The 25,229-nt window shown below is 31.4% G+C and overlaps 3 protein-coding genes and 1 non-coding gene across 4 annotated transcripts; 1 reads left to right on the top strand and 3 right to left on the bottom strand.

The window, feature by feature from the left end:
• Positions 1-3,795: 3,795 nt before the first annotated feature.
• TRNAT-AGU (transfer RNA threonine (anticodon AGU)) lies at positions 3,796-3,869 on the bottom strand. The gene has a single exon. It is a non-coding gene; the product is annotated as a tRNA-Thr (tRNA).
• Positions 3,870-7,253: 3,384 nt separating this feature from the next.
• LOC118036705 (zinc finger protein ZAT10) lies at positions 7,254-8,299 on the bottom strand. The gene has a single exon (XM_035042505.2). The coding sequence runs from the start codon at positions 8,167-8,169 to the stop codon at positions 7,423-7,425; it is 747 nt and encodes a 248-aa protein (XP_034898396.1). The 5' UTR covers positions 8,170-8,299; the 3' UTR covers positions 7,254-7,422.
• Positions 8,300-15,383: 7,084 nt separating this feature from the next.
• Positions 15,384-16,507, bottom strand: LOC140954527 (uncharacterized). The gene is made up of 3 exons (XM_073404423.1): positions 16,389-16,507; positions 15,952-16,228; positions 15,384-15,887 (listed from the first exon to the last, which is right to left on the bottom strand). The coding sequence occupies exons 1-3, from the start codon at positions 16,505-16,507 to the stop codon at positions 15,384-15,386; spliced, it is 900 nt and encodes a 299-aa protein (XP_073260524.1).
• Positions 16,508-18,843: 2,336 nt separating this feature from the next.
• Positions 18,844-22,863, top strand: LOC118036714 (adenine phosphoribosyltransferase 1). The gene is made up of 7 exons (XM_035042516.2): positions 18,844-19,141; positions 19,421-19,537; positions 19,649-19,759; positions 20,751-20,843; positions 21,103-21,252; positions 21,666-21,724; positions 22,422-22,863. Exons 1-7 carry the CDS (start codon positions 18,859-18,861, stop codon positions 22,473-22,475), a joined length of 867 nt encoding a protein of 288 aa, XP_034898407.1. The 5' UTR covers positions 18,844-18,858; the 3' UTR covers positions 22,476-22,863.
• Positions 22,864-25,229: the final 2,366 nt, after the last annotated feature.

Genomic DNA, 25,229 nt, shown 5'->3' with positions numbered 1-25,229 from the left:
CAAGACGAATCGAACGAGGTCGTCTCTGCCGACAGCAACATCAAGTGATTTGGAGCTTTCCATGTTGTGTCATTGCCTTATGCTCTGAGCAGGCCATCTTGTTTGCTCGGGAGGAAAACTGTGGATCGGTTATCGAGGATGTTTAATTGATAATTTAGCCAGGTAGGAAAAACAGAATTTGTTCTTGGTCCTTAGTTTAAATGTTTTGTGCCACTAGCAAGGTAATAGAATTTGATGTTTTTTTCAAAAGTATTTTTAGATAATTTTGATGTAAAAAATTAAAAAATATATTATTATTTTGATATATTTTTAATTAAAAATACTTTTAAAAAATATTATATACTAACCTACCAAAAACACCAAATGCATGCTGCTGATTGTTATATACTTTTAGCACAAGTTTGATTCCAGAATAATCATTAATATTTGATTCATACCTGATATCAAAGTACTGGAAGTTATTTTAAAAAGAAAAAGAAAAGAAACACTTTACTGAAAGCTTTCTACATGAGCTCAATTGCTACTATTGACTTTCAACTGAACCGTCGAGCTTCAGTATTCCGGAGACTATTATTCCACAAATCGCAGATATGTAAAGTGGTATAGTTATTAAACTCGATGCAGTAGCAGGTTGGTGACCTGGAGTTGGCTCAGGTGAGATTTATTTTTTAACTATTTTGGATATTGATTGACTTAATCCTATATGATCCTATGCATTAATTCATGATTGATTGAGTATGACAGACCTGTGTAAGCCTCGTCCATATAAAATTTACATTTAAAAAAAATTATATCCAAATCAACTTTGTTTTAATTTTTTTCTATTTATTTTATTAAAATATTATCAATTTAAAATGACTTGAATTGATCTAGTTATCTAATAACCTAGACCTTATAAGTTTTAGAGAATAATATAAATCATATTTTTGAATTTCGGCTAAAAGTTGAAGCTATTAAGTTGATTGGTTCTTTAACATGGTATTGAAGCTTTTATAATCAAGTGGTCATAAGTTTGAATCTTACCATCCCTATTTATTTGATCAAAATCAAGCACAAGATAATGTGGACCTATACAAATTGCAAGCTCGAACAACTTTCATTCAAGAAAGTATATTAGAGAATAATATAAATCATATCTTAAAACTTCACATAACAACTTAAGTTATTGAATTAATTGGTCCTTTAATAATAAGTTATATATAAAGCAGGTCTGATAATAATATAAAATATAATAAAAATGTCTAATAATAAACACCATAAAGTTTTTTATGTCCGTGATTATATGGTGTTTAAAGTAATTATTAGTATTTTATTAGTTATTTTTTTGAATTTTTTAAAAATAAAATATACAATTATAAGAGAAAAATTCTAAATAGAAATATTCTTATAATTTATGGATCATGAATTTTATATCCTCTCTCCTCTCCTTTTTTATATCAGGTTTTTTTTTACGTAAAATTAAAAAATAAATAATAAAATAACACTAATCATCCACTAAAAGCCAAGTTTTTTAAAAAAAATGTATGTGAAGCGAACTTTTGATTTAAAATTTCGTGGATTCGCAATTTTATTGATTTGTGGCCTCGGTTAACAGCAACATGTATGAATTTATGGACTCTGTGTCTCTGGGAACAAGCCCAAATGAAAAGGGCCTTTTTAAGTTTTTGTTGAAAATGTAAATTGATTTGTTGTATTTCCATTAAGGCCTCATTAGCTGTATCATCAACCTCGTTAGTTTTAATACATGAAGTTGTTTAAGATCTGCTTTCAATAAAATTAAAAGATTTTATCAGATTTATTACGTGATTGAAAGTATAGTTATGGTTTTTTTAAGTATTTTTTATTCATAAATATTTTAAAATAATATTTTTTTTATTTTTTAAAAATTATTTTTGATACTATCACTTTAAAATGATCTAAAAACATCAAAAAAATATTAATTTAAAACAAAAAAAATTCAATTTTTTTCAAAACCTTTTTTAAAATGCAAAAACAAACATTCTAGACTGCTATGCTTTTTTTTTAAAAAAAAAATTTGTTTGAATCTTCTGCTTGTTTATATTGATAGAGTCCCTCTTTTCTTTTCTTTTCTTTTTTTAACATAATGTAAAGGTTCTTTTTATCATAATATCACTAGTTCATATGCTTAGGTGAATTTATATAATTAAATAAATAAGAAAAAAAAATTAAACGCATAAAAAATAATTTATTTTTAATAACTAGGTTTGTTTAGTTATTTTTCATTGAATTTACTTTCTTTTAATCGCCTAAATTCCATCTCAATTTAAATTCAGTACATATATTCTTTCATCATGCATTACCTACAAGGAAGGAATTGAATTCTTTTTTTTTTTTTCACATGACCACAAAAATATCTCAATTTATATTCTCTGTTTTTTTTTATTGAATTGAAAGAATATATGTACTGAATTCCAGGTAAAAAAAAAAAATCAAAGTTATGATCAATAAAGCTTTTCCATGCAAGTTGCAGCAGCAAGGGTGGAAGAAGAAGATTTTTCCCATGCAGCTAGTTGTTAAACAAAGACCAGTTTATAATTAGAGCCATGAATTGCCATGGAGTAAAATTCCAAGCCAAAAAAGTCAATGGTTGACTTAATCTCCCTCTTTTATCGTGTGTGATTATTTTACTTTACTTCTCTCTGCCTACCAGTCTGGAACGCGTTCTGTTGATTCGTTCAGTACAGTCAATTGATGCATTTTTAATTGCTTCTCAGTCTGTACTTGTATTGTTTAAAAAACCCCTCGAAAACCTTCCTCAACTCAACCAAGCGAATAACCGTTTTTCTTTGGACTCGGTTAAGGAAAATATCTTTTTTTTTTTTGTCATATTTATATTTTGAATTTTACCTTTCATCCATTAAATATTTATAATTTTTTTTATAAATCATTATATTTTTATCAATATTAATATAAAAAATATTACCACCAATATTAATAAATGTATTAAAGATATTTTTTTTCATACTATCATACTATCATAGTAATATTACATTTTAGCCTTTCATCTTTATAAAAAAATTCATGGGTTATAAATAAATTATGAATCATTTAAACAAAACATTTAGAATTTTTAATTTTTACTTTATATTTATTTTCAAAGTATTTCTATGTAATATTATTATATTTTCTCTTAAAAAATCACTAACTTAACAATTAAAGAGTTCTCAACTTGCACTTGAGGTCTTGTCCTAGTGGTGGAAAGGGCTTGTTCCCTTCCTCTGCATCAAGGTTCAAACTTCATTATGCACGCCTGTCACCCCCGCGGTGCCTTACATGCTCATTGGGTTTGCAGGATGTTCAGTGAGCCGTGGGATTAGTCATGGTGCGCGCAAGCTGGCCCGGACACCCACGTAAATAAATAAATAAATAAATAAAAGAGTCCCCAACTTCATTAAGGATATTTTTGTGTCTACTAGTCACAGCCATCTCAAGGAAGAATGAATCAATTTTTTAAAATCAAAAGATTAACCAATAATTTAAGATAAAAACAAGAAAAAAAATATTATTATTTTAATAAAATTAATTAATTGAATGGTTCATCAATTGATATAATAAACTAATAACATAAATATCTTTCCAGATCAGATTTTAAATAAAAATCTAGAAGGTGCCTAGTATTTACTTTTATGCATAATTTTTTTTGTTTACATGTAAAATAATAATAAAAAAAAGACAATTCTGTTCACTAGAATTTTATTTGGATCCAACGAAGGTGCGAATACTTAGTTTGAGAACGTGACAAAAATGAGTTACCGCGTAAAATCTAACAAATTATGCTCTCGTTGAGAGTCGAACTCAAGACCTCCCGCTTACTAAACGGGTGCTCTAACCAACTGAGCTACGAGAGCTGTTGGTGGACTCGAAAAGTTACATTCAATATATACCATGTAATGTAAGTCATCAAGTCATTTGCCAATACCTCTTAATCCTCTTGACTCTGTCTGCCGACCAAATAACTATTAACTAGTTAATTTAATTTATTACAAGATGACTGGAGTGGACCACGATAGTACATAGCTCATGCATGCACTGGAATCCCAAAGCTACAGATTCAACGAATAGAAACCACAGGAAGTGCTATCAGAAGTGGGGCATATGAAGCAAGTTGATGGAAACTGGGATTAGAATTACAGAATAATTAATTAACAAGTAGCTGGGAATACTTAAACGTTAAACCCCCCTTGAAGAATGCTTCCTTAGTGCTGTGAAATAATCCCGTATAGTTGACTTCTTCACATTTTTATCTTCCATTGAATGTTCAATTAGTGTGTATTTCACATTGTATAAACTTGAAAAGTTAAAAATTAAATTTCAAAAATATAAATTATAGTTTTTTAATTAAAATTTCAAAATAATTATAAGTGGATTCCATGCAAAACTATGAACTATGATGTGCTTGTTAATTAATCAAATATTTTCAAATATGTAAGTAATCAACAAAACATTTCCTTAACTTTAATCTTGTGCCAAATAACTTGGATTCTCACTAAATTATTGAATACATGTTTGTATCTATTTTCAATCTCTTTGTTTTATATATTCAACATGTTATGACACAAACTCTAGATCCGTGATCACTAGTAATGTGAAAACGATACCATGAGACATCCTCCATCTACACCAAGTCTTATAACATACTTATCATTTATACAAAATACACACCATTTTGTAAACTTTTAAATGTTTCTTAAAAAAAAACAAATAACACTTCATAATACTTATTACAATATAAAATCCAAACTTTAAATATAAAAATACAGTAGTGAAGTGTCTAAAATATTAAAAAAATACTAAATGAAAAGCCTTGCAAAAGCAAGTAAGGCATACCAACAAAGGAAATAGTAAAAACTTTCAACAAAATCAACCTGCTAATAGAAATTAAAAACCTAAAAATAATATCAATAAGAAAGGGTGAGTTCAACCAATGCGGTGAGAGAATAACATTTAATATATATCTTGGATATTATAAAATGTAAGTTATGGATATATTAATATAAATATATATCCTAAGAATATTAGCATATATATGGTAGTGGAATACATGCTAGATCATATAACAAATAACAGATGAAACCCCAAGATTTGCATAACATAGTACTGTGGGATGATTAGTTGCCACAAGCCGATATCTCTCTTATCAATGTGCACAAAAACTAACTACTCTATATTATTATGGAGTTTATGACAAGACCAATATCAATACATGATAGATATTTGTATAATTATCAAAACATTTGAATGTCATATCAAATAAAATTTAATTCTACAAAATGCAAATATATTCAAGAAACTAATGAGTACTTGGAAGTGAATAAGCATAAATGGATATTCAATAATGTCATATGTCTCATCATATAATTAACACATTTTATTTATATCATATGCATATTAAAAATTATCACCCTCACACAGAAAATAGAACACAAGACAAACAAATGCAAAATTGGAGACTACTAAGGATCATTAGTAGAAACATTAACATATACAAAAAAAAAAAAAAAAACACACTAAAAAACAACTCAAAACATGTAACATAAAATATTAGAACTCTAAACCAAAAAACCAAAACATAATTAAAAAGATGAACTTTCAAACATATCTCAAACTAAACGAACTTAAAAAATTTAATCAAACCCCACTGATCAGTAGACCGATACCATCAGGCCAACCAGTTGATTAAGATTTTAGAATATTGATATGCTAGTAGTTTCTAAATTACAAATCCCAAAAAGAATCGATAATTCTTGAAAAAACCATAATTCCAGCTTTCATATCAATTTGTTTTAAGTCAAACCAACACTCTAAAACATCACTCAAACTCTAAAATCACTTAAACTCTAAAATCAAACTTAACCAATATTTTTTAGTATGAAAAGAAAATCAATATCTTGCCTGAGAAACCTTAACTCTAAATTTCACTTTTTTTTCTCTTTTCTTCTTCCTCATCTCTCCTCCTTTTACCTTCTTCCCCTCTTCCTCTCTTATTGTTCTATCTCAAAGAATTGTATTCTTCTCTTTTCTTTTTTTTTAACCTCTTATTTATATTTATCAAAACATAAAAAAATACTCAAAATATCCTTTAATTATTTATACCCTTAACCGATGAGGTTATAAAAAAATTTAAGAAGAAAAATTAGGGACACTTTCAATGGGCTGATAAAACTGGACTTCGAGGACTTGGTAAGCCCAACAAAACTTGCTAGAAAAATACTTGGATGTTTAAGTTAGTATAATGTTTGTATAGGTGATGAGAATTATAAATATTCTCTAGATTTAAGTGGTTTTTAAGCCTTGTTTAAATCTTGTATTAGACTTGTGTTGAATCTTGTGTTTTTTTTTTTTTTTTATAGAGATAAGCCCTCTCTTATGCTTTGAAAAAAAATTGTCTATATAATTTTTTTAAAGATAATTATCTTAAAAAATATTTAAGTTTTAATATATTTTATATAAATATCTTATAAATATCTAATTTATAAGATATTTAATATAAATATTATACAAATATCCTAAATATTTATTGAGATATTTACAAAGATGTATATATTATATAAAATATTATGTAGGCTTTAATTGGACTCGCATAAAAATTAATATTCCCGTGTAATTTTTTCTTATATTATCACAACTAGAAGACCAACGTGTTTCAACAGTGCAAACCACCGCGTTTTGTCTTGTTTCTAGCTGCTTCATGAATTGCGCCGAGTACCGTGTGTTTTTTAGATTGCAAGCTTGGCGTGGAAAATGTTTTCCCATGACACGTAATACGCGGACCTCAAAACCATGGTTGTTAAATTTGCTTTGCGTTGAAAAATGTATGATTTAAAATTTAATTTAAATAGATTTTCAATTGAATTAAAAAATATATTAATATGATAGAACTTTATTAATCCATTTAAATACAATCGATTCAATATTAAAGATTTTTTTTAAAATGGTATAACTTGTTTTAATTAAGATATTCAACTAAAGATCTTTAAATTGACTAATAACACAGTAATATAGATTTTTTTTCGAGTTAATCATCAAAACCACGCTCAATTTTCAAAGAACTCGCCACCACTACTTGCTCCGCTGGTCACGCGGCTGTGCAGCTCATCATGAGGAGGTCAAGCTATGCGCACGCATCAAAGCTGATGCGAGCACGCTAGGGTAGTGAATGCCAAAAGGTATGAAACAACCCAACACGTTGCAACTTGAAAAGAAAATTAAATTAAACTAACAGAACCAACAAGTTAAGTTAAGATAAGAAGATACTTATTAATTGAATTTCAAGTATTACAACTGAAATATCCAACTTCTATGCACAAAAAAATTAATTAAATAAATAAAAAAGTCAAAACAATGGAATAAATCTCCAAAATTGATATCACCTAACACGGCCTAACAGAGGTTCTAATTTTTCTACAGAGCCTGGGAGACTTCAATTCTGGGTGGCATCGAAATACGAAGCTTTTTCGCTGCCGGTGGAGGGCTCATAACTTCATCTTCACCAGATACAGAGAAAAATGAAGAGAACTCTGGCAAGGCAGGAACATTGAGGTCAAATTCGTTGTGGCTATGAGTGCGAGTGTTAGTAGATCCAGCACTTTCAGAAGTTGAAGTGACACCACTCTTTTCGCCGCCTCCTATGATGCCTTCATAGTGACACCTCTTGTGACCCCCCAAGGCCTGTCCGGTGGGAAAAGTCTTGTGGCAGATGGAGCACTCGTGAGCCTTACCGCTTCCGTTAGATACGGTTTTTGTTGCTGTTATGACAGAAGTAGTTGTACTGGAAGTAGTTTGGTCTTCGCCGCCTCCAGCGAGTTTTCTGTGACTCGCCTTGTGTCCGCCTAGGGCTTGGTATGAAGGAAACTCCTTGTTGCATACGGAACACTTGTAACTATTTTTCAGCTCTGAAGATGTGAATACTGTTGATGGGGTGAGGGACTTCTGGTGGCCTGCGGTGGAGAATTGGAGATTGGTGGAGCCTCGAGCTAGCATGATAAGACAGAGAGCGAGATATTCTTCTTCAGTAGGCTGGTGGTCGAGTCGTGGACGCTTAGAGCGCTTGCGCTTTACCCATGGCTCTCCCGCGCAGGGGAGGCTTAAATCCTCAAATTGAAACGATGGGGGGGCTGTAGTTGGAGAGTTTAAAGCTTCTGTTGCCATCTGATTCGTTTTTTTAATACAGAAAGCAAGAAGAGTGATGAATTGCTGATTGCTCTAGAGGAAGAGAGGGAGAGAGCTTGTTTTTGTGATAGAAGAAGAGTGAATTGTGTGGATTTTATGAGTTAGAGTGAGGGGGTGATGTGGGTTATATACAAGGGGCAAGTACTCGATAAGGAAGTTGCGTGACAAGTGGTTGGAAAGTAGGAGGTGTGAGCTAACAAAAAAAGAGATTCGAAGGGTCAGTAGGAATCTAAAACAAAAATCCAGTGGAGCACGTTTAGTAAAAGGAAAGGCCAAGAAGGCGTCTTTCTTGGTGGGCAATTTTGAGTCTCTTGGTGGCCAAGGGTGACTTGCTGACCTGACCAAATTCGGTCAAAGTAAGAGAACAGTACAAGGACACGCCAGGAGTGAGGTGAACTTGTGAAACCGATGATGTAAGTTTTGGTGTGGGCTCGGCCTTAGGGAGGGAGTAGCCGAGGGAAGACTGCTTCCAAGTCAAATACAAAGAACCTCTACTTTTCCAAGCAAAGGTGATCTTATATCAATTTGCCTCTTTCTAGTAGACGGCAGCCGACGTCCGTGCATGCACACTTGAATATTCAAAGGCAACAAGCAACCAACTAGAGTAAATAGTCAATTGGTAGTGATTAGGAAGGCGAATTGAAGGGAGAATTTTCTAAGTTAGGTGGACAACATGTGCATGTGTTAACCAAGTGATGGAGGTGTAGTGGGGACGCTTAAACTTTCATTTTAACCCAAAAAAAATAAAAATCAAAGGTGTCAAATATATGCAAGGGGTTGGTATCTTCCAACAATAATTGACTAGCTATGTAGTTCTTGCTCAACGGCGGGCTGGTTAAAAATATTTTTAGCATAAAAAAATAATATTCATTCTATGCTACATATATTATATTAATTTTAATGAAATGATTAGAAAAAGAACAATAGTAAAAAGAAAAAAAAAGAGCCAACAACAAAAATGTGAGAATAATCTAAAAAAAAAGAAAGAAATGATGTAGCTAAATTCTAAGCAAGCTAAGCACAAACGGAAGCGATTGTAGAGGGTTAAAGAGGAAAAAAAATCAAAACAAAATAAGCTAGGTATGCTCTAGTCCTCAACGCTTGGCCCATTCAAAAAGAGGTTTGTTCGCAAGCTACTCTTCTTTTGGACAAAGATGGAAAAAAAATTAATGTAAAAAGAATGGTGAAAAAAATAAAGCTCAAGTAAATACATGTTAATGCATATATAAAACTTGCAACTTTAAATATGAGATCTTGATAACCCCTGCATAAAAAAAATAATCAAGTTGAATTCTCTAACAACATAATGATGAACGATGAAACAAACAAAAAAATAACTAAAAAAAATACATAAAAAAATTTAGAATCAACTTATGCTAATTTTTAAAACGTGTCACCTAGTTTATAAGGTCAGGATTAGCCCATAGAGAGCAAGCATGAAAAAATAATGAAGTCAAATCCCCACTATAAAAAATGTCAAGGGATAAAATTGAAAATGAAATAAAAGCAAAAATGATAAAAAAAAAAAACAAATAGAAATAAAAAGGAATGGGGTTACAAATTATAACACAAATTAAATGAAATAAAATGTTGAGGGATTAAATTGTAAAAGAAATAATAAAAAATTATTGAGGATATAATAAAAAGAAACCAAAACAACGAGAACCAAAATAAAATAAATAAATAAATTGAATCAAATATAAGGGATGCAATTAATAAAAAAATGATTCAAAACAAAACAAAATAATTAGCAATTAAGAAAATAAGGACCACATTAAGAGATAAGATAGACTTAAAGGATCAAATTGAAAAACAAATAATCAGAGAAACATTAAGGATAAAATTAAAAAAAATCAAAATAATAAGGATCAAATTCTAAAAAAAATTAATTGAATCAAATATGAGTGATGCAATTGAAAAAAATGATTCAAAATAAAATAAAATAATTAGCAATCAAGAGAATAGGGACCAAAATGAAAGATAAAATAGATTCAACGGATAAAATTAAAGTTTGGCAAAAAAAAAAGAGAAAAAAAGAAAGACAAGAAGAAAGTCCAATTGGAGGTCAACCATAGCTCCATTGACAACATGCATTGGACTACCATGAAGATGATGATTGGACCTTTCTAAAGCCGTCATGGAAGGTGGGGTGCGATCACCGTAACGCGCCTCACGCACCGATCAAATGGTACAAATGGAGATGATGCACCTTCGCGTTGATCCAATGTGCTTGACAACTTCTAATTTTTATAGTATTAGATTTGTGTTAAAAGAAAAAAAAAAAAACCCTAACTCAGTGCAAATATAACAAAAAAAACCTATATGAAAATATAAAAATACCCTTAAAACAAAGCTAACAAAATTTGGTGCGAAGGGCAATCAAGTATTTTTATTGTGCATTAGAAAAAAAAAAACCACATTAGGAGATAAGATAGGCTTAAAGGATCAAATTGAAAAACAAATAATCAAAAAAACATTAAGGATAAAATTAAAAAAATAATCAAAATAATGAGGATCAAATTCTAAAAAAAATTAATTGAATCAAATATGAGTGATGCAATTGAAAAAAATGATTCAAAATAAAATAAAACAATTAGCAATCAAGAGAATAGGGACCAAAATGAAAGATAAAATAGATTCAACGGATAAAATTAAAGTTTGGCAAAAAAAAGAAGAAAAAAAAGGAAGACAAGAAGAAAGTCCAATTAGAGGTCAACCATAGCTTCATTGACAACATGTGTTGGACTACCATGAAGATGATGATCGGACCTTTCTAAAGTCATCATGGAAGGTTGGGTGCGATCACCGTAACGCGCCTCACACATCGATCAAATGGTACAGATGGAGATGATGCACCTTCGTGTTGATCCAATGCGCTTGACAACTTTTAATTTTTATAGTATTAGATTTGTGTTAAAAGAAAAAAAAAACCATAACTCAGTGCAAATATAACAAAAAAAACCTATATGAAAATATAAAAATACCCTTAAAACAAAGCTAACAAAATCTGGTGCAAAGGGCAATCAAGTATTTTTATTGTGCATTAGAAAAAAAAAACTCGTCCAGAAAGCCCTTAGAGTGGTTATATTAAAACTTTGCTTTTAAAGATAATTTAGTCATTACACTCTATCAAAAAAAAAAGAAACACATCAAAATATCCCCAATAAATCTTATAAAGATTATTTTGTCACATGAAAGATGTTATTCTACTCTCAAGCAAAGCTTTAGAAATAAAAGAGTGAAGGGTAAAATAATAATTTCATTACAGCAATTCATAATAAATTATATCTATTACTACTGTGAAAAACCCACACCCTATTTATTTTTGTTAAATACGCTATGCTTCCACTCAATTGTTCTCGGGAATTGTATTATAGACATTTTACATTTGTAATTATAAAACATGATCTAGGGATTCAATTGGTATAAGATATGGCTTATGGGTTACCTAGTTATTTTTGTTAACAATTGCCTAGTTTTAGTTTTTTATTTAAAAAAAACAAATCTTTAATTTTAATCTAGTTAGGTTTGGTCAAGTTAACTAGATCATAAATTAATCACCTCGATTACTCGAGTTTAATTAGATAATATTAAAAAAGATTTAAAATGAAACTCATTTTATTTTAGACTCTAAGTCATTGTTGTCAAAATCATAAATTGACTAGTAAAATCGTATACTCATATGATTTTACAACTCAACATGTATCAAACATGTAAAATCAGGCTAAAAACTTAAAAATTAGTAAAATTAGACTTGACTCGTGCAAACTAGATAAAAATGGTAAAATTGGTAAACTTGGTCTGATTTTATAATTTTACTAAATTTATAATATGTACCAAGTCAGGTTCGAATCTGGCATTAAAACTTCAACTGATCAGTTTTTCGAGATCAAACATATTTATCAAAGCGTACATTAAGTTGGGAGGGAGTGTTTGAAATTAGAACTCAAATCCTGTCGAGAATATGTGAAAATTAGAGATTCAGGTTATATGGAGGAATTTAAGCATGAAGACTTTGGTTTTATTATCCTATTTTATTTATCTATTTACTTAATGTTGAGTAATTATTTTTAATATGGGTTTATTATAGGGCCTTAGACACTGTCTAGGAGTTTATTTCATTATTTAACTTATGTAATTAATTATTAGTTTAAACTCATTAAGTTGCAATTCAGAAGGGTTTCATTAGAACTTGTTGTGATGGAAACAACCAGATTCTTGTATACTTTCTACCATTCAATGATTCCCCTCTTGTATTAGAAAGTTTTGTTCTAAGATATATATCATTAGTTTATTGATTCATATTATTTATGTATTTTATTTTATTTAGATTATCTATTGATTATAATATTGCCGACTTTTTTTTATCATATTTTAATGTAATTTAATTTTTTGTATGAAATTATTAATATATAATTAATTAAAAATTTTATGGTTAGATGATAAAATTTTACGATTTGATTTTACACTATATATATGGTTTGGATGATATGGTTGCCGACCGGACCGGCTTCCTAACTAATGGATCAAATCATCCAAAGCTATGTCTATCGGTACAAATGTCAAAGAATCATTAATTATTTCAAACTTTATTTTCATAAATAATCTACAGTAGCTAAGCTAGTCATCTTGTTATACACTTCACATTCACTCACAAGATATACATTCCACCATCTGTCCAAGAATCATTTTTTACACGTATTACTATCTCGAAATTTGGGTTTTTTTTGAATATAGTACGAGAAAAGGCACGGGAACTAGATTCGCGAAGCATCCAGATAACTCCACGCGCCACCGACCTAAAGCTTTTGGGCCCTTATAGCCACATCTTCCCTAAATAATTTCCGTCCAATGAAAGCCCAATACAGATGGTCCACGTAATTAGACCAGGGCAAAGCAAAGCTGACGGCATTTTTGATCGGTTTGTCCGGTTAAATCCGGATTCATTTCAAACGTTGATTTGGTGTTTTTTTAAAGTATTTTTTTAAAAAATATATATATTAAATTAAAAAAAAAATAATTTAAAAAAATTATTTGTAATAGCTAAACATTAAAATAATAAAAAATTATAAAAAAATCCAAAATTTAATGAAACATAAATTGGAACGCAGTTTCAATGGGATTTGTACAGAGAGCCTTTCTAAAAAAAATATTTGGAATGTTTTTTTTGTCTAAAAATATTTTAGGTTTGGTTATTATCTTGAGATTTGGCCGAGTACAATTTTTTTTTAATAGTGTAAATATCTATCCGGTTAGATGATATTATTTTATTAATTTTATTAAGTTGACCGACCTATCAAGGTCTTGAGTCAGATCATAACTAAGTAAAAAATTGTTTTTTTTTAAAATTTATTTTTGTTAAAATAATTCCCATTTGCCAGTGATGCTGCACTTGTGTAAAACCTCCATCTACAAATTGACAATAAAAAAAATGATTTCTGCTTTCATTGGCTTGTTTGCAGAGGACACAATAGCTGTTATCCTTCCTCTTCTTGCATGTCTATCTTTGAAAGACAACCTGTTCAGGACTATAAGCCAAGCTATAAAACTATGCTTTGGAATATAGAGGGAGCTCCATATCATTTTGAACCAATCCACCCTACACCCTTTAGCTCTTAAATCTTCCCAAGAACTTTTAACAGTGAACCTGCCATTGAAAGTTAATTTCCAAGTCTCCGAATCGTCCTCAGTTCCATTAGGACAGAGTATCCCACAAATTTGTTTTTAATAACAGATGGGACTTTAGCATCGGAAGGGAGACCTGTTTCGTGTATGATGATCCTTCTATTGTGTTTCTCCATGAGTGGACCTTCTGGATGCCAAGAATCCCACCATAGATATGTTGATTTTCCATTTCTGATTGTATGGGAGATCCATTCCCAGATTAGAGGTGGGAATTTCAGAATTTTCCTCCAAGACCAGTTGCAATCACAAGGCACTCTTACTTCCCAAATTCTTTTATCTTTAAGCAGGTCGGCATTAGACCGGGCAACCTATAGTGAGCCTGATTTTAGTAATAGGCTCCATGTAGATCTCATAATGTATGCAATGTTCCATTCTTCTGTTTCCATCAACCCCGGACCTCCTTCCTGATTAGGAAAAGGTAGTTTATCCCAAGCTACCTCAGAACCATGAGCAGGTTCGTCTTTCCCACTCCATATGAGCTGCATTTTCGCTCAATTATCTTCATTACTTTGCTGGTAAAAGATAGAACAACGAAGTTTTTCTAAGCTGAAGATCAATGAGGAGATTAGTTGGTGTCTGCCAGCAAAGGTTAGGCATCTTAAGGCCCAACTCTGCGTTCTTCGCTATATTTTATCTATAAGAGACTTGCAGTCGGATAAAGATAACTTTCCAGTGATTAATGGCACACCATGATACTTTACAAGCAATTATCCAAATTTGAATCCTGTTGACAATTGCAAGTTCTGAATTAGTGTGGCTGATACACCAGAGCCATATAATTCACGTTTCGTAGGATTGAGCTTCATCCCAGAAGTAATATAGAATTGATCAAGAAGAGATGTGACTCCTTGCATAGCTGCCAGATCTCCTATAACAAAGATCAATAGATCATCTGGAAAACATAGACGAAGGAGATGAGTCTGTTTGCATCTAGGGGGGGAACGTTATGGGGTAAAGGTCAGTTGCTTCATTGAGCATGCATGAAAACACTTCCACAGCAATGACAAACAGGTAAGGTGATAAAGGATCACCTTGCCTTAACCCCCTCTTTGCTTGAAAATAGCCAACAAGACCCCCATTCATGCTAACAGAGAAGCTGGCAGTAGTGACACAAGTCTTGAACCGGTTGATAAATTTTTCAAGGAAGCCCATTACTCCTAAAGCATCCTAAAGAAATTCCTAACCGAGTCAAAAGCCTTCATAAGGTCTATCTTCACAGCAATCCTCGGAGAGAGGTTTGCTCTTTGATAATCCTTTACCAATTCTTGTGCAAGAAGTAGGTTGTCTGCGAGTCTTCTTCAGGGGATAAAGGCACATTGATTCTGACTTATAAGAGATGGTAAGCATACCTTTAACCAGTCGGCCAAGATTGTTGACATGCACATGTAAAGTGTTGAGCAACAAGAGATCGGTCTGAAGGATATTATTTTTTAAGCATTTGGTATTTTTGGTATCAACGAGATTGCAGTGGCAATTACTTCTCTCAGTAGTTTACCATTAACAAAGAATTATGATATGGCTGAAGTAATATCCTCTCCCACAATCTGCCAAGTAGATTGGAAGAAAGTTGCAGTAAAGCTATCCGGGCCAGGAGATTTCTGCCCATTAAGTGAGAATACTATTTTCTTCATATCTTCTCGGGAAAGTGGGGAAATGAGATAAGATTCTAATGCCTCTGAAAAGTTTACGCTCGAAGAGTTTACTGAAATATTGAAATGATTCTCCATGAACTTCTCTGTTTTCAGATCCAGAGAGATTCTTGAAAAAAGAGACAGAATCATTTTGGATATTGTCAGGCTTGGTGAGTTTGTCTCCATTATTATATAAACTGCAGTTCCTTGCGTGCTTCGCTTTTGTGACTCTGTGGAAATAGGCAGTGTCAGATCGCCTACATTCAGCCATGCGAGTCTTGATTTCTGTTCGAAAAATGCTTCCTCCACAGCTTCCTTTTCCTTCTGAATCAATATGTCAGCTTGAATATCATCAAGGAGAGCTCTCGCATCCAGTACCCTCTTGGTAAATCGCATAGAAAGTGTTCAAGTCCCCGAGACGGCTTTAGAAGTCTCAGCTTTGAACAGGGTATTCCCTCTGTGCGCTCCAGATAACATCAACAACATGTAGAAATTTAGGATGAGATGCCCTGAGGTTGTAGAATTTGAAAGGCTTGGGTAGAGACGGAATTTTGGAGGAGACTGGGACAATGATCAGATTCCCCTGGATGTAGAAATTCCACAGAGCTATGTTGGAAATGTGAAAAGCTAGGGTAAAGATAGGGTTTGCATGCTGCTTGTTGCACCATGTGTGGACAGGTCCAGTAAAAGGATTGTCGTCTAATTCACATGCATCCAGACAACTATTGAAAGCATTAACAACACACAGATTCTTTTCAGAGTTTCCAGTAGATTTAGTAAAGGTTAGGGTTTTCTGGTGATGTTAAAGTCACCAGCAACGTACCCAGGCAGGTCATTCAATATATGAACCGTGTATGAAAGTAGCATAACACAGGTAGGAACCATCTTGCAGCTGCTTGTCTGGTTTTCCTTGGTGAAGTTTTAAGAGTCGGAGCTTTAATGCTTGTCTCATCGTCAAGAACCTTGGCCGCCACAGCGGTAGCTAGTTGACTAATTTCCATGTTGATATCCCCAGTAGCATCGGCTTGCTCATTTAAGTCAGGTTCGTCAACAGAGTTTTTTAAACACAGGTTTTAGAAGTATTTAAGAAACTGTTTATTTTTAAATATAACTTAAGATAATTCAAGGATTTATGGCAATGATGGCTTTTCAAATTGTTTTTTTATTGAAAATACATTGAAATATTTTTTAAAAAATTTATTTTTGATATCAACACATCAAAATAATCTAAAATCACTAAAAAAAATTAATTTAAAATAAAAAAATAATTTTTTTAAAACTTTTAAAATAAAAAAAATATGTTTGTAAAATAAAAAAGACAAGGTGTAATCTAAAAAGACAACAATTATTGTTATACTAGATATTGTAGTCACTTTATTATTTCAAGTATCAATCAAATTACTTTTTCTATAAAAAAACAATACAGTTTTTAATGTAAGTATAAACATTCGAATGAAAAAAAATACAGGCATTTAATTTAAAAATAATAAAAGTATATGCACTTAATTGGAGACAAATTAAGAAGCTCATTGATATGCTATGTGTTCATTTAACGACTATATCAATATAAAATAGACAGAACTTAACACGACCATTTATTATTAAAAGCAATTCGCATACTTTAATAGTAAAAATGAAAATAAAGATACTCAGATATTTTTCTTATAAAAAAATCTCATGTTATTAAGCCCCGATTGGTGTCATCAAAGAATAGGAATTTATTTAGTTAGAATAATATTTGTAAAATATGTCTCGTGTCAAGGCTTGAATTACAAATGACTGAATTACAGGCTGGAAGGTTAACTCTTTATTTTATTTTTTTAAAATACTAAAACAAAACATCATCGTTTTGATTATTTTTTTTAAAGTCAATGAATTGAGGTCTGGTTTTTTACCAGGTTAGGCCCGGAGCACTAATCAACTTGAGTTTTTTTTATTATATTAGACATGTTTTTTTTTCCCGACCTGAACTGTCCAAACCTAACTTAATTGAATCTAAAATTATCCTGTTCAGCCGCCGGTCGACCTTTTATAATGACAGTACAAGTTGAGCCGGTACAGATTTTATAACAAAAGTAAGAGTTGAGCATCGGTCGACAAATTAAAGCAAGTTGTAAATTTCTTTCGTTTTCACTCGCTAATTTCTTTTCATTTTCTCCACACATAAAGTAAGACTTTTTTGGCCGGAAAGTTGCCCGAAGAGCCAGGGGGGGTGCTGCGCAAGGCAAAAGAGGTGTATTGGGATATCTATTAAAGATATTCACTTGCCTAAAGTTGCACCAAGATTCTTACTGTCTTCTTCTGGCCTTGAGGGGCTGGGTTAAGGTTCAATGAATCCATAATTTCTCGCCGGCGATTCTCATGGTGTCATGATGTGTCCACTAGGAATTATTATTATTATTATTATTATTATTATTTCAATCTTCTTTTGGATCGATTAGCACTCGGAATAAGCCAAGCACTCATCATTATTTTATTGACATTCCGGTAACTCAATAGGTTAAAGTGAGGTTGAAAGACAGAAATCAATTATTTAAAAACTGACGTGGGGGTGTCACAATAATACTACTACTAGACTAGCAATCAGCATGATCCCTGCTTTGTTCTTTTGGTGCGGGACATTCCCTTCTCTGTTTTTGATTTGTTTGTTTTTTTTATTCAAGCCTTTTGTTAATTGTATTTTCGTCTGATAAATTAATAATTTTATGTGTTTTTTTATAAGTTTAATAAGCTAATATTAAAACAAAATTATAATTTGATCTGAATTTCAATTTCCCAGTTTACATAACAGTTTGCATTCTCAATAATACAATTTGTTTGATTTATGATGTAAAGTGAGGGAGTTTTTGTAATTATTAAAAAAATTGCTTTTATAAAAAGCACTACGTTACAAAACACAGCATTAAAATGATAGTCATTGAACATGTTCCTGATCATGTGAGGGCACGAAGTCAGATTTTTTATTTTTTTGAATTAGTCCGGACTTTAACTCGATCAAATTTATGGCTTAGCATGTGATTTGATTAATCCAATTAAATTCATGTAAGGCTGGACTGTTAACTTCAATAATTTTATTTTTAATCTGTCAAAAATAATCACGTTTTATTTTTTAAAAAATATATATTTTAAATGATATTATTTTATTAAAAAAGCCACTCAACCAATTTGTTTTGAATTTAATTAATAATTTGAGATTTTTCCGTCAAATGCCGGATCGAATCTTATTTCGAAGAGATACATCCAACATGATAAATACTGTCTGGACCAAATTACCCTCGTTCAAAGCAATATTTACTTAATAATTTGAGATTTTAGCCAGGTAACATCCCGGATCGGAAGAGATACATCCAACATGACAAATACTGTCTGGACCAAATTACCCTCGTTCAAAGCAAAACCCATATATTTAGCTACACGCTCTACGGCAGCATTTTTGGGAGTCAAAAGAATCATGCAAAGAAGTCTTCTGCTCCGTTGTTCAAATTCCATCTTTCTTCCTCCACCAAACTCTCATCGACTTCGACCACCGTCTCTGAAACGTCAGTCGGCTCCGATTGCAGCCTCCTCCGGTGCCCAATTACCTTTAACTTTCTCCCAGAATTACAGAACTGCCCCCAATCGCCTTCACTGCTCTGGTAATTTCTTTTCTTTTAACAAGGGCTGCCCTAGTAATTTCAAAGTCGAACATGCTTTTCCAATAATAGTAATTAATGTCTGTAAAGTATTTTGTTATATATATAAATATATAAAAAATTAAAGGATTAATTTTTATTGGTGTAAAAAGCCACAAGGCTAGATATTTAAAGCAGAGGACAATTTGGTAAAGAAAAAAGAATGCAAGAAAGACCTACTCGTAAACAGCTTATTTCTCTTCGAAGCTAGCCAAAAAATCTGAGTTTGTTCTTGTTGAGTAGTGAGCGAGTCACAGTGGAAGCAAGATAGAGAAATGGCCACTGCAGATGAGCAGCAAGATCCTCGTATAGCCAGAATCTCCTCTGCTATAAGGGTCATCCCTGACTTCCCCAAACCAGGTAACTATAAAGTATGCCTTTACTGCTACCCTGTCCTTTGTTTATTTGTGTTTTATCCATTGTTGATCGATTTGTGTTTGGTCTTTATTGTTTTTTTCCGGGGGGCGACAGGGATTATGTTTCAGGATATAACAACGTTGCTTCTTGATACAAAAGCGTTTAAGGATACTATAGATTTGTTTGTTGAGAGGTACAGAGATAAAAACATCTCTGTCGTTGCAGGTACTTATTTTTTACAACTGATTACTATCTACTGCTGATCTAGTTTTGCCCATGATCATGATTGAGCTCCACTGTGAGTTTATGATTTTTACTTGAATCCGAAAGGTCCCTTTCTTACATTCATCTTTTCTTTTTCTTTTTTTAAATCTGCCACAAGTTGGATAAGGGCTTGCGAAATATTCAAGGCATCAAATGTGAGTGATAAAGGGATTCTTGAAGAATAGTGAAGTGTACTTTAGCATACATAGTTGTAGAAGGAATTAAACTATTTGATCAAATAAATTTACTCTAGTGAATTGGTATTGCTTATTATTAACAGTAATTTTGAGGAATGCTGAAAAAACAAGGCTCGAGAAAAAAGGGAAAAGTGTTAAACTAAAACCCTTGGGCAATGCTTTTAGATTTCCATGATCGATGCTTGGCTGATACAAGTGTGCCGGAGATTTAGCTGCTACCCATCTGCTAATAGATGGTTTTCAATAGGCATATTTCCCTTGAATAAAGATCACATGTCCTTTAAATTTTGCAAGGACTTGCTCTCTACGGGAAAGAGGATACTGATTTTGGTGAGACTTCACCGATAGTTACAATGTTTTCCAGTATATAATTTCACTGGGGATATCAACATGTGTTTCTCTAGGAACAGAGTGGTAGCTTGTTCCTGACATGAAGATATGAAAGCCATGCTGCAAATACTTTTCAAATGTGGTATATCTTTGGTTAATGCTCTAAAAGCAATAAAACCTGGCAAGGGAACTTGACTCCTCTGAGAAAACTGGTGTTATTTTAGATCATGCATATCTGGAGTGCTCAGCAGTAAACGTGTTTATGCAGTATCAAATAAATTAGCTACTAATAACTATGAAAATTTGCATGATTGTTATGAAAACTCATTTTTTTAGTTGATTCATCATACTAATTACTGATTTTCTTTTATTCTTGGTAAAGTGGTCGCAATATTTATGTATTCTTACCATCATGCATATTGCAGGTGTTGAAGCTAGGGGTTTTATATTTGGCCCTCCCATTGCACTGGCAATCGGAGCAAAATTTGTACCCATGAGGAAACCCAATAAGTTGCCTGGTAAAATTGTTTTGCATTGAATTTTTCCACTTCCATACAAACTGCATGCTTTTATGGTTTCGTAGATCCTGAACATATTCTTGATTGATTAGTGCAGAAGCATTATTGATGATTATTTTTAGTTTATATTCCAACTGTGAGAATTGAATTCCTAGATCACTTACAATCATTACCTAATATCCGGTGCAATGGAATCAGTCTCAATTAGTCAACACAAGTTGAAGTTCTCTGAATGGTTTGTGTTTCATGGTCTTATCAGGGGAGGTTATTTCGGAAGAGTACTCTTTGGAATATGGAACAGACAAAATGGAGATGCATGTGGGTGCAGTAGAAGCAGGAGAACATGCATTGGTAATTGATGATCTCATTGCAACTGGTGGGACCTTATGTGCTGCAGTGAAACTACTCGGTAGTGCTTCATAACTTAAGATAACTTGATGAATTGCCAATCTTGCATGCTAGTTGGTTCACCATCGCAGTCTCCCCACCATCCATTCTTTGTTGGGGATGGGGATGAATATCACAAAGCATAACTTGGGTGATTGGATGCTTTGCATTAACGGTTCGGCTCACTTGGTAAAGTAGGCTGTAGGTGTTTTCTGTTTTATTGAGAAACATGGGTGTTCCTACATGGAGATCATCGGAATTGTTTTCTTAAATTTAATAATACATGTCGGTGATTTTGGTCTAGTCTACCCACATGGGTATAGTTTGTCTTGCATGCAAAGTCTGTTGCTGGTTAGGAAATACTCTTTTGCTCACTCATCATTTACTTGATGTCACATTGATGCATTTTCAAATAATTTTACTTCTTTATTGCAGAGCGTGTTGGGGTACATGTTGTCGAGTGTGCCTGTGTTATTGAATTGTTAGGGCTGAAGGTATGTTGTATAAATCACACAGCATTTTCATCCATAGTATGAACTATTTCCATTGAGTTTGATATGCGTTGATTTTTTCTCTGATTTCAGTTTTGTTTCCAATAAGACACTGGTATTTTCCACCCTTAGCAATTTGACAACTAATGATCCTCTACTTGTACATGTAATTTGAACCATTTCAATATTTTTGAAAGTGCAATCTAGCCTTGCCCAGAAAAATAATGCCAAGGGAAAAAAGCATGCATATTGAACCCGGACTTTAGCGGTCATGTATTCTACTATGCACCCTTTCCTTCTTTTTCTCCTAGAAGCTTTTATTTTCTTGCAATTTGGTATGGTTTTCGTTACCTCATCATAGAAGGAAAATTTTTGAAGAATAAGTTTTGTAATCTTAAGTCCAATGATTTTATTATGCTGGCCAATTCTTATATCATTATTAGAAAATAAGTTCTGGTCAATGCTACTAGAAGTCAACTTGCTTGAAGCTTTTGATGCAAGTAGAATTGAAGCTACTTCAGAAGCAACTTGTATTCACTTAATTTGAATTTACAACCATAAAACCTGAGGTTTCAGCTGTTGAGTTCTGTATAGACTCCACAGCCTCATTGCCTGTCTCTTACGTTTTGTCATTAGGTAAACGCAAGGATGCATTCTTGCTCATTAATGCACTACTGGTGTGCTTTTTCTCTGTTTTCAGGGACGGGAACGCCTAGGAGACAGACCATTATTTGTCCTTGTAAACTCAACTTAGTCTCGCTGTTTTTATGGTAGAAAAGCTCCTTTTCGACCCTATATTTGTTCCTGATTGCTGGAGCTCTCCTCAAATCCATGTAAGACTGGTTAAATAACGAACTTGATGGTTGAAGTGTTGGAAACGGTAGACCAACTTGCTTCCTCCCAGTGTTTATTTTGGACTGATTTAAGCAGTAATAAGTTAGTGGCTGTTTGACTTGCTGGCCGTGTGGGTTTTAGTAAGGTGATGTCCATTCTTGATGTCTGATGTTTGAGGATGTTAAAAAAAAATGTCAAGATGTGAAGTAACCTTCCTTTTTGGCCTGCGTGCTTGAATGCCTTGTCATACAATTGTGGATGCAAGAGACTCTGTATTGATTCTTCTAATACATTTGAGTTTGAATTCAGGACTTCTGTGTTTTTATTTGTGGTGTGGTCTGTGTTTGCTTTTTAATTACAGATTTAAAAGTTCTTGGTTAATTAACACTTATTAAAATTTTGTATAGATTTCGTATAAAACTCTCTTTAAATCCTGGTTTTTTTTTTAAAAAAAAAAAACTATAATTTATAATTTATTTTAAATTTATTTTTTTTAATAGCCTGTTTGGAAGTCTGGTTGTAGTTATTTTTTAAAGTGTTTTTTATGTTAAAATGTATTAAAATAATATTTTTTTTATTTTTGAGATTAATATATAAAAAATGATTCAAAACATATAAAATTTTTTAATTTTTAATTATTTTAATAAAAAAAAACATGAGGTGGCATGCATTTCTAAACACATATTAATATGTGCTTTGTCTCTTCGCTGCAGCATGGTGGAAAGGAATTAAGTAGCTGCAGAATACAACTGCAAGATGCTATGTTCTCTTCATTACTTGAGTGTTTTTTTTTTTCTTTTTATTCCTCTCCAAAAAGCCAAACCATAATTTTAGTGGTTTGGTCTTCATTTTGTATTAGGGTTTATTTAAAAGTATAATTATAGTTATTTTTTAAAATATTTTTTATTCAGAAATAAATTAAAATAATATTTTTTTTATTTTTAAAAAATTATTTTTGATAAAAAATATTAATTTTTTTTAAAAAAAAATTTAACTTTTTTTTAAAACATAAATACAAACAAAAGTTTAGTGCAACCAGATAACAATGATGATTTTAAAGATGGAAGGCTCAATGTACTAGAAATCCAACAGTGACTTGCAAAACCTGGAGTTTGTTTGGGCTAGGTTTTTTTTTTTAACCAAATTTTTTAATAAAACAAGGTTGTTTTAGCTTTTTAATTGTGGACTTTTAACAGGCTTTAAAGAAAATCTAAGGTTTAACTTGGTAATCTATGACTTAAGTTTTGGATGGAATCAACCTTTAGATAGAATTAGCCTCACTTTGGTTATGATAGTTATAGCGTAGTTATAGTGGTTGTTAGAAAAAAATAGTAATTAAAAAGGTTTTTAGAACAAAAAAAATATAGTTTATTCGAAGAAAAAACTAGAAAAACTCCAAAATGAAACTTCCAAAAATTTAAAAGCTCCAAATTAGCTTTTGAAATTTTGACATGGGATAAATGTCAATTTGCATTTTACCAAAAATAATCAATTGATAGTTTTTTTTGAAAAAAATTAATATACTATTCAGAATTCTTTGAACTAAATTCAATTTAAAGGTTATGTTTGGTGTCATTTTTTAGATTAATTTAAGTTTTTTTTTCTTTTTATTTAAATAAAAAATCATAAATATATTTGATAAAAAATAATTTTAACTTGAATAAAAAATTCATTATAAAACCGATTCAAGATTTTGAGTCCGTTTGGAAATGTAGGTCAATTCTTGTATTTTTTTTTAAAAAAAAATTTACTAAAAATTATTTTTTTATATGTTTTGAATCATTTTAATGTATTAATTTTAAAAATAATTTTTTTAAAAAAATTAATGCATTTCAATATAAAAAATATTTTAAAAAATAATCATAACCACATTTCAAAACTGACCTTAATCTCAATCAAAAGTTCAAATTTTAAACCTTGAACTTATCAAAGGTTATAATTCATTCTTAAATAAAGTAATTTCAAATCATTCTTAATTATGAGATGCATTTCTAACTTGAAGTCATTTCAAGTTATTTTTATCATAGTTTATTTATAAAAAAACAATTTCTTTGTCTCGTTGACTTGGGAGTTGTCAGTGGTCCCTTTTATTTCTTTTTATTTGATTTTCGCTTTTAAATATTGTTTTTCTCCTACCATGAATATAACACGCAATTTTGATCGCACAGCCTTTTTTTAATTTTTTATCAACGTTCACGTTATTATATATGTTATGTATACCTAACGACTTCGTACTGATTTTATATATCTTCCTAATTATTTTCTCTCTTTTTTTTTTAAATTTTATTTTTTAGGTAATGCAAGGACTCTAAGTTTTGCCAAGTGTTGTTGCTTTTATTGAACTGCGCGGAGCCGCGGACTACTAATTCTATAGCTTTTGAATGATTTTAACGAGGAAATTCTTGTTTTTAGATGATTTTTAAAGATATTTTTTAAAAATATTAAATTAATAATTTTTAATAGTTTCAAAGTGCTGTGTCAAAAATTAAAAAAATTAAAAAATATTTTTTAAAAAATATCATACACTATATTATAAAACACATTATTCTATGATGCAGTTACAAATTAAGGTGAGGCTCAAATTAATAGCCTAATATTAGTTACAGGAGCTTACCTGTGAATGTGCATTTTGTGTGAAAAATATGAAGAAATCCCCAAGGAAATTTAATTTTTT

Source organism: Populus alba, chromosome 14 (genome assembly GCF_005239225.2).
Source record: "Populus alba chromosome 14, ASM523922v2, whole genome shotgun sequence".
In the NCBI taxonomy this organism is placed as follows: domain Eukaryota; kingdom Viridiplantae; phylum Streptophyta; class Magnoliopsida; order Malpighiales; family Salicaceae; genus Populus; species Populus alba.
Note: the sequence above shows the minus strand (reverse complement) of the source record. Positions and strands in the feature narration are given on the sequence as shown.